Source organism: Gadus macrocephalus, chromosome 19 (genome assembly GCF_031168955.1).
Source record: "Gadus macrocephalus chromosome 19, ASM3116895v1".
NCBI classification, from domain to species: Eukaryota; Metazoa; Chordata; class Actinopteri; order Gadiformes; family Gadidae; genus Gadus; species Gadus macrocephalus.
In genome coordinates this window covers 16,067,716-16,079,975 of record NC_082400.1, presented here as the reverse complement: position 1 = coordinate 16,079,975, position 12,260 = coordinate 16,067,716, and the positions used below count along the sequence as shown (strand labels likewise).

Here is a 12,260-nt window from a genome sequence, read left to right as displayed (position 1 = left end):
TCCTTTGTTTGTGGTTGTAAAAACCTATGAATACCAAATCAAAGTTATGACCGGGCATATCCTTACAAATGAGACCACATCCAGGGCCTAATCTACCGTTTCTGTGGCCCTTTAAACCTGCCTTTAAACGCGGTGTGTGATGAATCCTTACCGCGCTCACATCACTCTGGTTTCCACATCTCATCAGAGCAGCAGATAACAACATAACATCCCAATAACACCGTTCACAAAACGGGGGGGGTATTCAAACCTCACATTGAGCTCCGGGCCGTCACGTTATTCACCGAGGAAGAGAGCCTCATGCATTGATAACGATACGGGCGACACGCGCTCCAGGTGAACGCCGCAGTCGCCCGGGCCGCGTCCGTCCCGAATCCGGGGCTGACGTTTGCTCGTGACATTTGAGGTTGTGGAACCTGAGCGGTCTGCGGCGTGGGGGAATCCGGCGCCACACGCGCGTTTATTCATTTATTTACCCGGGTGATGGATGAGGTGTCATTAAACCCTCGCCCTCACAACAGCTGGCCCCCCGTCGGGCCGAGGCAGGCCGGGAAGGCAGCTGCCGGCTGTACACACCTGTGCGTCCTGTCACGGTGTCGCAGCTTGAGCCATCCCAGCGGAGGCAGATGCTGAGCGGTGACGCCGTTGTGTGTTTTTTCCCACGAGGACGGGGTGGTGCTAACGCTTCCCTCGGCAGGTCGGGGCGAGCCGTGTGGCGCTGTGTGTAGAGGCGCGCTCAGACCAGACGCACGAGGCAAGACGGCACGATGTACGATGATCCGGTTAGAACTGGACTGATCAGTGATCACACAGATGACTGAATGAGTACCAAAACCGTTTCTATAGTAACCTGTTGGGATCCCATTGAGGTAATTCTGGTATTCCGTAGTACTCACATTCGCCTCATTTGACAGCTGTCAATCAGAACCGGACGCGGGTGAGATCAGTTGTATGCTCAGACTTGACATTGGCTCGTCTCTTTGGTCTGAGCCAGCCTCACTACGTGACAGTGTTGTTAGCCATTGGCTATCGTTCTGTCCCGTTTTAGTCTTTTAAGGTGGCCGTGAAATATACGTTGTGGCGATATAATTGCTGGTCCTATTGACGATTGATTACTGTGTTAAATGATTGCGTTAATTACATTCATGTACTAATTGAACTTCCCCTCAGGATTCCCCTGTTAGTTTAAACACAGATCCCCCCTGTCGATATCATCATATTCATTTTGGGTGTGCTTTTAATTCATCTGAAACTAAATCTTTGCCTTTATGAGTATCGTATTAAAGGATATGCCAGGGATCTGAGCAGACAGGTCGTACACATCCCGCGCTGTGCAACCAGCTCGCCTTGAATATCAAAGTAGATCCGGCGGTCAGTCGGTCCGGTATCCCTCCCCTCTGGTGTACCCCAGTGGCCGTATCACACAGCTACGCCTCAACCCATACTCGACAAAGTCCGCCTCGCATTGTGAATGGGTCTCTTCCGAGGGAACCTGCGTCATTGAAAGACAGCGTGTAAACATGTCCACGTGGCCGCTTGTTTCCTCCACAGTTCACCGCCGGCGCCCTGATGCGAGGCAGTGAGGTGGCGACTGCTGCTGTGCTCCTTCTAACATTCCTTTTGTACCCCTCCTCCTCTTCCTCCTCCTCCTCCTCCTCCTCCTCCTCCTCCCCCTCCTCCTCCCCCACTCACCTTATCCTGTCTAGGGTTACTTTAGTGACCCCTGGAATGTGTTTGATTTCCTCATCGTAATTGGCAGCATAATAGACGTCATTCTCAGTGAGATCAACGTAAGTAAGACGACCCCCACCCTCACTCTCAACCTGCTGCTGGCCTCTTGTCCTCTCCTTCTCTCTTTGTCCTCTCCACTCTCTCTCTCTCTCTCTCTCTCTCTCCCTCTCTCTCTCTCCCTCTCTCTCCCTCTCTCTCTCTCTCTCTCTCTCTCTCTCTCTCTTCTGAAGTCAGCACTTCAGCTGAGACATTGCGCAATCTGGGCTTTTCCCCTCCTCCCTTTCCACCTCTCTTTCCCTCGACTCAGTCCTTCCTCTTCCTCGACTCAGTCCTTCCTCTGCCTCCTCTTCCTCCACCTCCTCCTCTTCCTCTTCCTCCTCCTCCGTCTCTCTCCTCCCTCTCCTCCTCTCTGCCCATTCCCAAAATCCACGAGGGCCACCGCACAGATCAGCAGGCTTCTCGCTGAGCGGTGGCGTTCAGGCAGAGGCAGCCACGCAGGACAAAGGGTTATGCCCCAAGGCCCAGGTCCGTCCTCCCATTGGTCCTCCCCGAGTCGACCGCTCTCCCTTCGTTTTTCCTGCCCGGAGAGAATTGCGCTTTTCCTGGGAACCGTTTTTTTTGTTTTTCAGTTTGAGAGCCGGACCGTGACACGTCCCCGGGTTTGGGTTCCCTAACTAACCAATCTAACACACTAACCAATCGCCACAGCCCACTTTTTTTCGAAATCCTTTTTTTTTCATTTCTAACTCCAGCGACAGTGGGGTTTTTTTTTTTTCGTTGACGTTTGATTTGCAAAAAAATCTGTTGTTTACTGTTGTTGTTTTCATTGTTGTTGTTGTTCTAGTTGTTGTTGATATTCTCCTCTCATGGACAAGCATGACCAGTCGCCTCAGCTCCTCCTCCTCCTGCTGCACATCTCTTCCAGACTCCTCCTCCTCCTCTTCCTCTTTTCGTTCTCTTTCTGTTCCGTTGGTTTCTTTATCGATTCTTCCTCCCCTCGCTGCTCCAAACCAAAAAAAAAAAAAAAAGCGCTCATATATATATTTATAACTGTTTTATCTTATTTTCTTCCTCCTCTCTCCTTTGATTTCCTTTTACGTGTTGCGTTTTTAATTTCTTCTTTTAAATGTTCTTTTGTTTTGTCCTTTTTTCTTGTCTTGTGTTTCCTCTTCTTCTTCTTTTTCTGGTCCTGTTTTTTCTGTCTCCGTGTCTCTGTGCTGTCCTGTCAACTCCCAACTGCAGCATTATTTTGTTGACGCATGGAACACATTCGATGCATTGATAGTTGTGGGTAGCATTGTAGACATAGCCATCACAGAGGTGAACGTAAGTAGTGCCACACTCTCTCCCGCCCTACCTGCCTGCCTGCATCCCTCCTGACCACAAGAGCGCAGTGCAAACAGGACTGCTGATCCCGTCTCGGGGCGTAACTGTGGACCCCCTCACAGATCTATTGAGTCTCTCTCCCCAGCTGTCCCTCGCTGTTCTGAAAAAAATATGCAGCACATAATTCATAAATTGGAGAATAATATCCAAGCTGATAAACAAGTTGTTATGGATTTGTTTCCCTCCATCTGTCCTTTTCTGTTTTTAGACATCTTTCTTCTTAAAAAAAATGAATAAGGAATAAGGAACATAAAACATTATACAGACAGTGAAAATCCTATAGTCGATAAATACAACTTGCAATTCCCTTAAATCCTGCCCTTCGAGACGGGTATTGCTGCTTCTGTTTGCTCGAGCATCAATACAGCCCCTCAAACTATCGCATTTTCCTCAACACATGTGTGGTGGTTGTGTTGATGTGGTGTTATGTTTTCTTAACCCTCTTAATCATTGCGACCGGGGATGTTGTCCATTCCCCTGGCATGATTGACGCTGCATTAAATGACTTCTGGAAAGGTGGTGTATCCAGGGCCAACGATAGCATCACAGAGTTGATACCAAATGCACTGCATACTGCAATGTAGGCTGAGACCGATTGGTAAGCCAACGTCCTGCCTTGATGTTGGTGTTTTATTAAACATCGGCCTGTGATCATCATCAAGAAATTGAATATAATTAGAAAGATATAAAGTTTTAAGTTTTGTAATGCAAAATACATGTGTGTCACTACATTTAGAATTAAAACTTAAGATAACTTAGTTTAAACAGTTTCAGATTCACATGTGGCGTCAAAGACAGAGAGGACCACATTCTGCTATTTAGGTTTAGGTTATTAGCATCAAGTTTGGCCTTCTCTTGGTTACAGGTGGTTTCAGAAGTGGGCAAAGTTCACTGTTAAAGCCACGCTTGTTACCTTGTGAGAACTAGCAAACAGGCAGGTCTTAGGAGCATTCTTCAAGGAATTCAAGGAGACGGAACAGAGAAGCTTCCAGCCGGGGGTAGAACGCTCTGAACACTGTTTTTCCATCCTCCGTTAGACTTTCAGTGCTCTCAGGCCTACTGACAAGATGACATCCCACTCTAGTGTACCAAAGTAAAGACAGACCCCAGCTCTCCCCGTTCTGTGTTCTGCTAATGTCGAGAGTTACCTCAAATTAGATTTACATTCCGCCAGATCTCCGCTCTTTAGTGTGGGAGGACATTTTCAGTGTTTTGACAATGTTTAATAAAGCCTCGGTCATCTGCGTTTCTATAGAAATGTATAAAGACTATTTTGATATAAATGACTGATACTCGAGTCTTGAATGAGGTCGTTGGCCAGCGATTACACACACCTTTAGTCATTTGTTCAGTTCACCAATTCAGCACCCTGTTTGTCGGTTTGGATTATGGTTTTGGTTTGATTGGTTTGGTTGGTTGGTTTGCGGTTTTTAACCAATTATTTTCACTTCTAACTTCTAACCGAAAGGCATGCACTCAGTCTTTCCGTTTCACTCTCTCCGGCCTTTTGAATTGTATTTATTATTATTTGGGTTGGAGAGAAGCCCGAGCTAGAGTTAATGTTGCACTGTTTTTGAACGGATGTTTTTTCTTCTCCTATTTTTCTTCTTCTTCACCTTATAAGAAACCCTCTTGCACTTTATGACGCACAACTTCTGCCAAACGTTTTTCAAGCAAAAATGTAACGATAAATAAAATAGCACCAGTCCTGAGCTATTTTTTGCTCAAATTGAACAGTCCAAATTGATCATCGAAACTTGATCACACCCACCTTGCTCCTCGATACAGGGTGCTCATTGGATGGAATTGGATGATCTCTATCCCAGTCGACCAACCAGATTCCCTCCCTAGTTATCGATTTAGATGATATCACTGCTTTTGTATTTTTTCCCCTAAAACCTGCGGGTGCTTCTTAAATCTCCTGATCTGTTATTTTTGCATTTCTTATCTTCTTTGGATTTGGTTTAAGAAGAACTGGTTATAGCAGATTTGTTAGTGTTTTGCACTGATCTGTGTCTTGACTGCATCACTCTTGCCCCCTCTCTCTCTCTCTCTCTATCTCTCTCTATCACCCTCTCTCGCTCTCTTTCCCTCCCCCGCTATTCCCTCCCTCCCCCCCCCCCCCTCTCTCACCTGAAATGCGAGCTGGGCAACATGAGTCTCTTGCGTCACATGGTCCCTTCCTCTCAAACCGATTGGTTATTGAATCGATTGAACAGATCAATTAAACAGCCTCTCGTAGTATAAACACGCACGGTACTTCAAGAGACCTATGTTGCCTACTGAACACACGGGTGTTGCTTGACACAAAATATGGATATGCGTTTATGACGCATTTGCAACGTGAAGTACTTGTCTGAATTCCCTGTTGGCCGCCGCTCCAATACTGGTGGCGTCAACAGCTTCAGTTCATCTCACTTCGCTGTGTTTATTGTTCGTCACGGAGCCATTAAGTGATTTAAATTAATTTAGTTGAACTACTGTTTAAAGTTTTTTCCGATTGAAATTCATGATGGCTTCATTCACACACAACTTATTCAAAGTATTGCAGAACATCAATATTGTGAACGTTTGGATGTGTGCTTAGAAAAAAACACATTGGCAACAACTCACCCTCCCAATGACACCAACACACAGACACATTTCCACCCCTGACTTGACGACTTAATCCAGCTTTCCATCTCTTCCTTACAAAAAGAAAGAACTAACTTCTTTCCTTCTTTCCTTCTCAACCTGACTCCCCTCGCCCTCGCTCTCGCCCTCTCTCTCTCTCGCTCTCCTGCTCAACGTCTCTTAACCCCACGCACCTCTTGCCTTCAGGCATCTCCCCACGCGGTGGATCCTCCGGTCACCATTACAAACGCCCTCCGGTTGCTATTCCTCCACATTGCAATGCCCGTGTCTCGCCCCTTAATCCACTCTCTTCGCCCTCGGTGTCGAGCTCCACCTTTTGAGTGGACGCAAAAATAACTTTGACATTTTATTTTAAAAAGCCCGAGCTCAAACGCAGACTATTCCCCCAAACTGAATATGAATACGAGTATTAGTTTGTTCGCTCCCCCCCCCCCCTCCCCTCTAGCAGTATTTGCATATTGTCTTTGTTGTTTTTCATCCTGTTTATCACGATGGTCAGGGGGGCTTCGAGTGGCCAAACGCATCCCAGATCCGAATCTTCGGCCATCCGCTGTGACGCTGATGCTGCCGCTAAGAGGATCTCAGCGGATAATCTGTCTCTGTCGGAATGTGGAATTCACTTCTACCCTGAAAAGTACCACTTGGTACCCCAAACGCCGTGCCCCGCGTCGACCGGTTAACCTCCGTCAGCGAGATCAGCGCGCGGTGACGACGTGACGTAATGTTGTGATCCCGGGAGAGCTACTTAGCGGCGCGGACTCTCGCGGGGTACGGTTAGGTCAAAGCGTGGCGGAATTGCCCATCGCAGAGACAGCAGCCATTGTCCTCTGCCACCCGGATGCCTTTGAGGATAAACCCTCAGTCGCTCTAAGCTCTTAGGGTCCAGAGTGGCCAACCCCTCTGGTGCACTTCTGTCCTTCATTTGGCAGGAAGACAGAGACAGCCACAGGCACGCACTTTACCCCCCCCACCACATGCACCACGCACTCTCTCTCACTCTCACCCTCACTCTCTCTCTCTCTCTCTCTCTCTCTCTCTCTCTCTCTCTCTCTCTCTCTCTCTCTCTCTCTCTCTCTCTCTCTCTCTCTCTCTCTCTCTCTCTCTCTCTCTCTCTCTCTCACACATGAAGACCCAAGTCTTGAATACATACTCCTATATCATTCATTCACTATATCACATTAAACGTAAAAAGTCTGAAATGAATGATGTAAACGCATTGCTTAAGCACACACACACACACACACACACACACACACACACACACACACACACACACACACACACACACACACACACGCACACGCACGCACGCACACGCACGCGCGCGCGCGCACACAGAAACACATTTCCTGATGATTCCATGTTATTATCTCAAGTGGGGTCGCGGTGACCCAGAACCCTCTCACCCCCGGCACACTGCAGTATCCGTGCAGGAATACTACGTTATCACGTGCACCCACATCTCCCACGCGCCGGTGCTGCACAGCCACACTGCGATGCAGCCAGCCCACCACTTCACGGACACGACGAGCTTCACAGGCTCCACAAACGCACACACACGCGCACACAAACACAAACACATCCGTTTGTCACTCGACATGCACGCATGTAGAAATGCAATGTCCCCCCTCTCGCTATGATGTCATTCCTCAAGCACACGCACGCACACGCACACACGCACGCACGCACACACACACACACACACACACACACACACACACACACACACACACACACACACACACACACACACACACACACACGGGCGGGCGAAGGCGCTGCTCTAGTGCTGATCTTTGTTGCCTTTCCTTAAAGCCAGCTGACTCCTCCTCGTCCTCCTCCTCGTCCTCCTCTTCCTCCTCTCATCCCCCCGTGGTAAGGCCAATGGTACGCTCCAACGGTAACCCTGTCCGCCTCCCTTCCTCCACCTCCACCTCCACCCCCCAGCCCCCCCCTCCTCATCCTCCTCCCCCCCCTCCCTGCATCTCCTCCTCGCTCTGCTGCCAGAGCAGTTGTATACGGTGATCAAACCTCTCAGCGCTGCCTTCATCTCTGCAGCTTTGCCGTCGCGCTAAAGCCTCTCCTCGCTCCTCCTGTCGCTCTACTCTCCTCTGGTGTTCTGTCTCTCCTCTCCTCTCTCCTCCTGTCTCCTCTCCTCTCCTCTCTCCTCTCTCCTCCTGTCGCTCTCCTCTCCTCTGGTGTTCTGTCTCTCCTCTCCTCTCTCCTCCTGTCTCCTCTCCTCTCCTCTCTCCTCTCCTCTCTCCTCCTGTCGTCTCGGCTCTCCTTTGGTGTTCTCCTGTCTCTGCTCCTCTCCTCCTCTCCTGCTGTCTCTCTCATTCCCTCTGGGGTCCTCCTGTCTCTCTGCTCTCCTCTCTCCTCCTGTCTCTCTCTCCTGTGGTGTCCTCCTGTCTCTCTGCTCTCCTCTTCTGTCCTCCTGTCTTTCTGCTCTCTGCGGTTCTGCAGCAGCATGCTTAAAGTTGTCAGGCGTAGTTCAGTCTGTGCGTTTGTGCGCTTGTGTTTGTGTGTGTGTGTGTGTGTGTCCGTGTGTGTGTGTGTGAGCGAGTGTGAGCGTGTGTGTGCGTGCGCGTCTGTGTGTCTGCAGGTATATCTGTAAAAGTGAGTCTCTATTGTTGTTGACAGTGTGCACACGGCAATCACCAACCCCCCCACCCCCCCCCACCCAGCACATCATAGTCGTTCCCCCACCCCCCCTTCCTCCTACCACCACCACCACCACTTTTTTTTAGTCTGGGTGTGGTCCTCCAAGTGGTCTATCTTTCTATCTATCTATCTATCTATATATATATATACCTTAATCCTATCTCTCTATGTCTATATCTATCTATCTCTATATTTCTCGATCTATCTCTCTATCTATCTATCTATCTATCTATCTATCTATCTATCTATCAATCTATTTATCTACCTAACTTCTATCTACCTATATATTTATCTATGTGTCCGTCTGTTCGCTTTGTGTCTGAGTAATTCAGACGTCCCTTGGATATTTCTCCTGTCTCTCGCTGTGTCTCTTGCTGTTCAGCTTTCCTATTGTCCATCTCTTCTCTGTGTGGCACTCTGTCGCCCCCTGGGCTCCACTGTTGGTATTACACGGAGATGCAGACGTGTTGAGCAGTGTTGTGTCATTTCCTAATTACCTGGCAGAGCAGTCAAGAACAACTCGCTTGGTGCGTTGCTTTTTTAGCACAACGTGTCCGAGATGAAAAAAAAAAAAGTAGAAATGACAGTTTATTAGGAAACATTTTAATGAAAAGATTGTGACCCGTTTTTCTTTGAATGGGTGCACTAAATAGAAACCGCTTCAAAGGGCCGTATTTTTGGATGCAAAAATATTCAACAAGTTGAGTATTTTGTGAATGAAAAGAACACATCACATGAGTTGCCTTTGGCTATGCCTGCAGACGTGTGAACAGTGACGTCATGTTATGATCCCTCTCTGTTGTTGAACCACCAGGAATACATTATGAAGCACTATACACACTGAGGGCAACAAACAGATTCAAAACAGTTTAGCTCAGTAGGTCTAGCCTAATATTATTAAATAATAAGAGTAGCAGTAATGCAGGCTAATGCTTCATCTGTGATAGTAACAGCCTATTGCTTGAATGTAAAACGTTAGCACTTTCGGAAATGAGTCAATGTTTCATTGACATTTTTGGCCTGTGGATTCGGAGGAGCCAGAAGTATTTAATGATTAAGTGGTGTTGGAGCTGCTTTCTGTTAGAAGGTTCAATGTTGAATCGTTGGTTACTATTCTCTGGTGTTTTATAAATGGATGCGGAGGTTGAAACAGTAACTCCAACTAACCCTTTTGGGATTAATAAAGTACAATTCGTTAGTCACTGCAATTTCCTAGGGCACTCCGGGGTTGAGATAGAAGATAAAAACATTAAAATACTAAAATGAATGGATAGTCTTTTAAAAACAGCAGGGATTAAAGAGAATATCAAATTAAAGCGTAGTTCAAAGGATGTTATTTGAGGTAATGTTTAAAAGTATTTCCATTAAGAAAATATCCAAGAGACAAATGCCTAATAAGTTAATATATTTGTTTTTGTATTACATATAAGTAATCAACCAACAAAATGTTTTTTCATAGAAAAACAAACTTAATGTTTTTGTGGCTTATTTTTTGTATTTAGTAACAGGCTTAAAGTGGGTGTATTAAGTGTTAAATTATAATGATTAAACATTTTAATGTAACATACCATAAATCGATTTATCGAAACAGGAAGTTAATTTATTGAATCTGTTTGTTGCCAGGTGAATTTCAATGAGATCATTTTATTCAACAAGCGTGTTTGCCCGATTCTCTCCCAAATCTCTCTTGTCAGTTGGTTTTGATGGGACATTTTAGGACGCATTTTCCCTTTTAATAACTGTATGCGTGTGTGTGTGTTTGTGTGTGTATGTGTGGGTGTGTGCATGTGTGTGCGCGTGCTTGTGTGCATGTGAGTGCATGTTTTCTTCACTTTCTATATTTTGTGTCTTTTGAATGGATGGATGGGTTATGTCTGTATTTCTATTATGCATGTCTATGTTGTTCCTTCTGTTTATGTGACCGGTATCGGTTTGATATATTTTAATATCGCAACTTATACTTTCTGTTTGTATCTGTATTTTCTTTGTTTTTGTTTGTGCATGCGTGTGTGTGTGTGTGTGTGTGTGTGTTCATTTTTACTATGCCTTATTTCTGCCTGCTATTTCATGTGCGTGTATATTTCCCTACACACACCCTACACTGGTGTGTGTGTATGTGTGTGTGTGGATGCATGCACTTGTGGACCTGTGTGCGTGTGTGTATGTGTTTGTGCGAGTGTGTATGCATGTGTGTATGTGTGCGTACCTGTGTGTATGTGCATCCCTTTGTGTGTGTGTGTGTGTCTGTGTGACTGCGTTCCTGCATTCCTGCGTGTGTGTGCACCTTTGCGTGCCTGTGTGTGCTTGTGTACGCGCCTTGTGTGTGTGTGTGTGTGGGTGTGTGTGTGTGTGTGGGGTGTGGTGCGCGCGGGTGTATGTGGCTTGCCCATGCGTCCTAAACCCCCAACAAAAGGGACTGCAGAACTCAGAAGAGAACGCCAGGATCTCTCTTCTCTTCTTCCGGCTGTTCCGCGTGATGAGGCTGGTGAAGCTGTTGTCTCGCGGGGAGGGGATTCGGACCCTGCTGTGGACCTTCATCAAATCGTTTCAAGTGAGGGAGAACCGGACGCAACACGCTGTAGTCGGGCTGGAGGGCTGGATTCACACCGCTAGCGCGAAACCCACCCAGAGGGCAGGCTGTTGTTAGATTAGGAGCCACTAGCTGTCGTCGTGTTAGCTCGTGAATTAGCAGTTTATTAGGGAGTTTAATCAGACACAATGGATGGTACATTTTTATTATTATTTATTAGATTTTATCTTTATTTGACCAGGAAGAATCCCGTTGAGATTCAGTATCTCTTTTACAAGGGAGTCCTGGCCAAGACAGCCGCATATAGTTCCACATAAAATATGCATAACAAAATAGACAATTTAACATCATCTCAACATGTTCACCCGCAACGTTCTGTGCATTTAGTACTCAAATAGTCCTAAATATATGTAATATGACATTACACATATCGCATTGTATTATATGAAATATTATTATTAGTATACTTATGTCTTATATTTTATTACACAATATCTAATTATATATTTTATTGGATTTATTACAACATAGTATTTTTATTTAGATTACATATTATTAAAAAGTATCATTATAATACTTTTCACAGGTCATTGAAGGACAATCTTTTTTAAGATTTTGCACAAAACAATATTTAACCTCTAGCAGAGGATTCAAGTAAAACACAAGCACATATGTTTATGTGGCGTATCGATTTGTAATATACTTGATAAATGCTTAATATTCTAACACAGTTTATTTGTGTAAATCCAGCCTGGGTACGGTCTTCCAAGCCCCTCCTTCTTTTAGCCAATCAGAGGCAGCTAGGATGGACAGCTGTGTTGTCCAATTAAAACGATGCAGGGTTTGCGGGGCGGGTGGTTCTAGAGGCTTCCATAGCGACATCGATTGTGAGAGTGATGTCGGAACATAGGAAGGGACTCTTTAATTTTTGCCATCATCTCTCCTTTTTGACATGTTTCTTCTCTCTGACCCCCCCCCCCCCCTCCCCCAACCCCCTCATTAGCACCATGCTAAGAGCCCTCCATTCATGTAGTTGGGTTAAGCTTTAGATAAGGCCAGAGGTGGACCTGCCAAACCCTGGAGAAACTGTTTGTCAAGCAGTCATTGTTGCCACAAGCCTTGTTGGCACGTCTGCCCACAAAAGTGTTATTAGTGTCTTATTGCGGCATGCACACGGAAATCGGTCAACTTTGTTGACAGAGGGGTTGCCTGAGAATTTTAGACTAATACAAAATGTAACATAAACCATAGACAACGGGCCTTATTCATCTGGCAGCCATCTTGGCTCCAAGCACTCGCTGGAGCCAAGATGGACCAT

The 12,260-nt window shown here is 46.2% G+C and overlaps 1 protein-coding gene across 1 annotated transcript in view; it reads left to right on the top strand.

Moving 5' to 3' along the window:
- Window positions 1-11,434, top strand: part of LOC132447950 (voltage-dependent L-type calcium channel subunit alpha-1C-like) — a 34,117-nt gene extending 22,683 nt beyond the window's left edge. Inside the window, exons 21-23 of the mRNA XM_060038996.1 lie at window positions 1,707-1,790; window positions 7,567-7,638; window positions 10,826-11,434. Of these exons, the coding sequence (XP_059894979.1) occupies window positions 1,707-1,790; window positions 7,567-7,638; window positions 10,826-11,059 (390 nt within the window). The 3' untranslated portion in view covers window positions 11,060-11,434. The remainder of the gene's footprint in view (window positions 1-1,706; window positions 1,791-7,566; window positions 7,639-10,825) is intronic.
- Window positions 11,435-12,260: the final 826 nt, after the last annotated feature.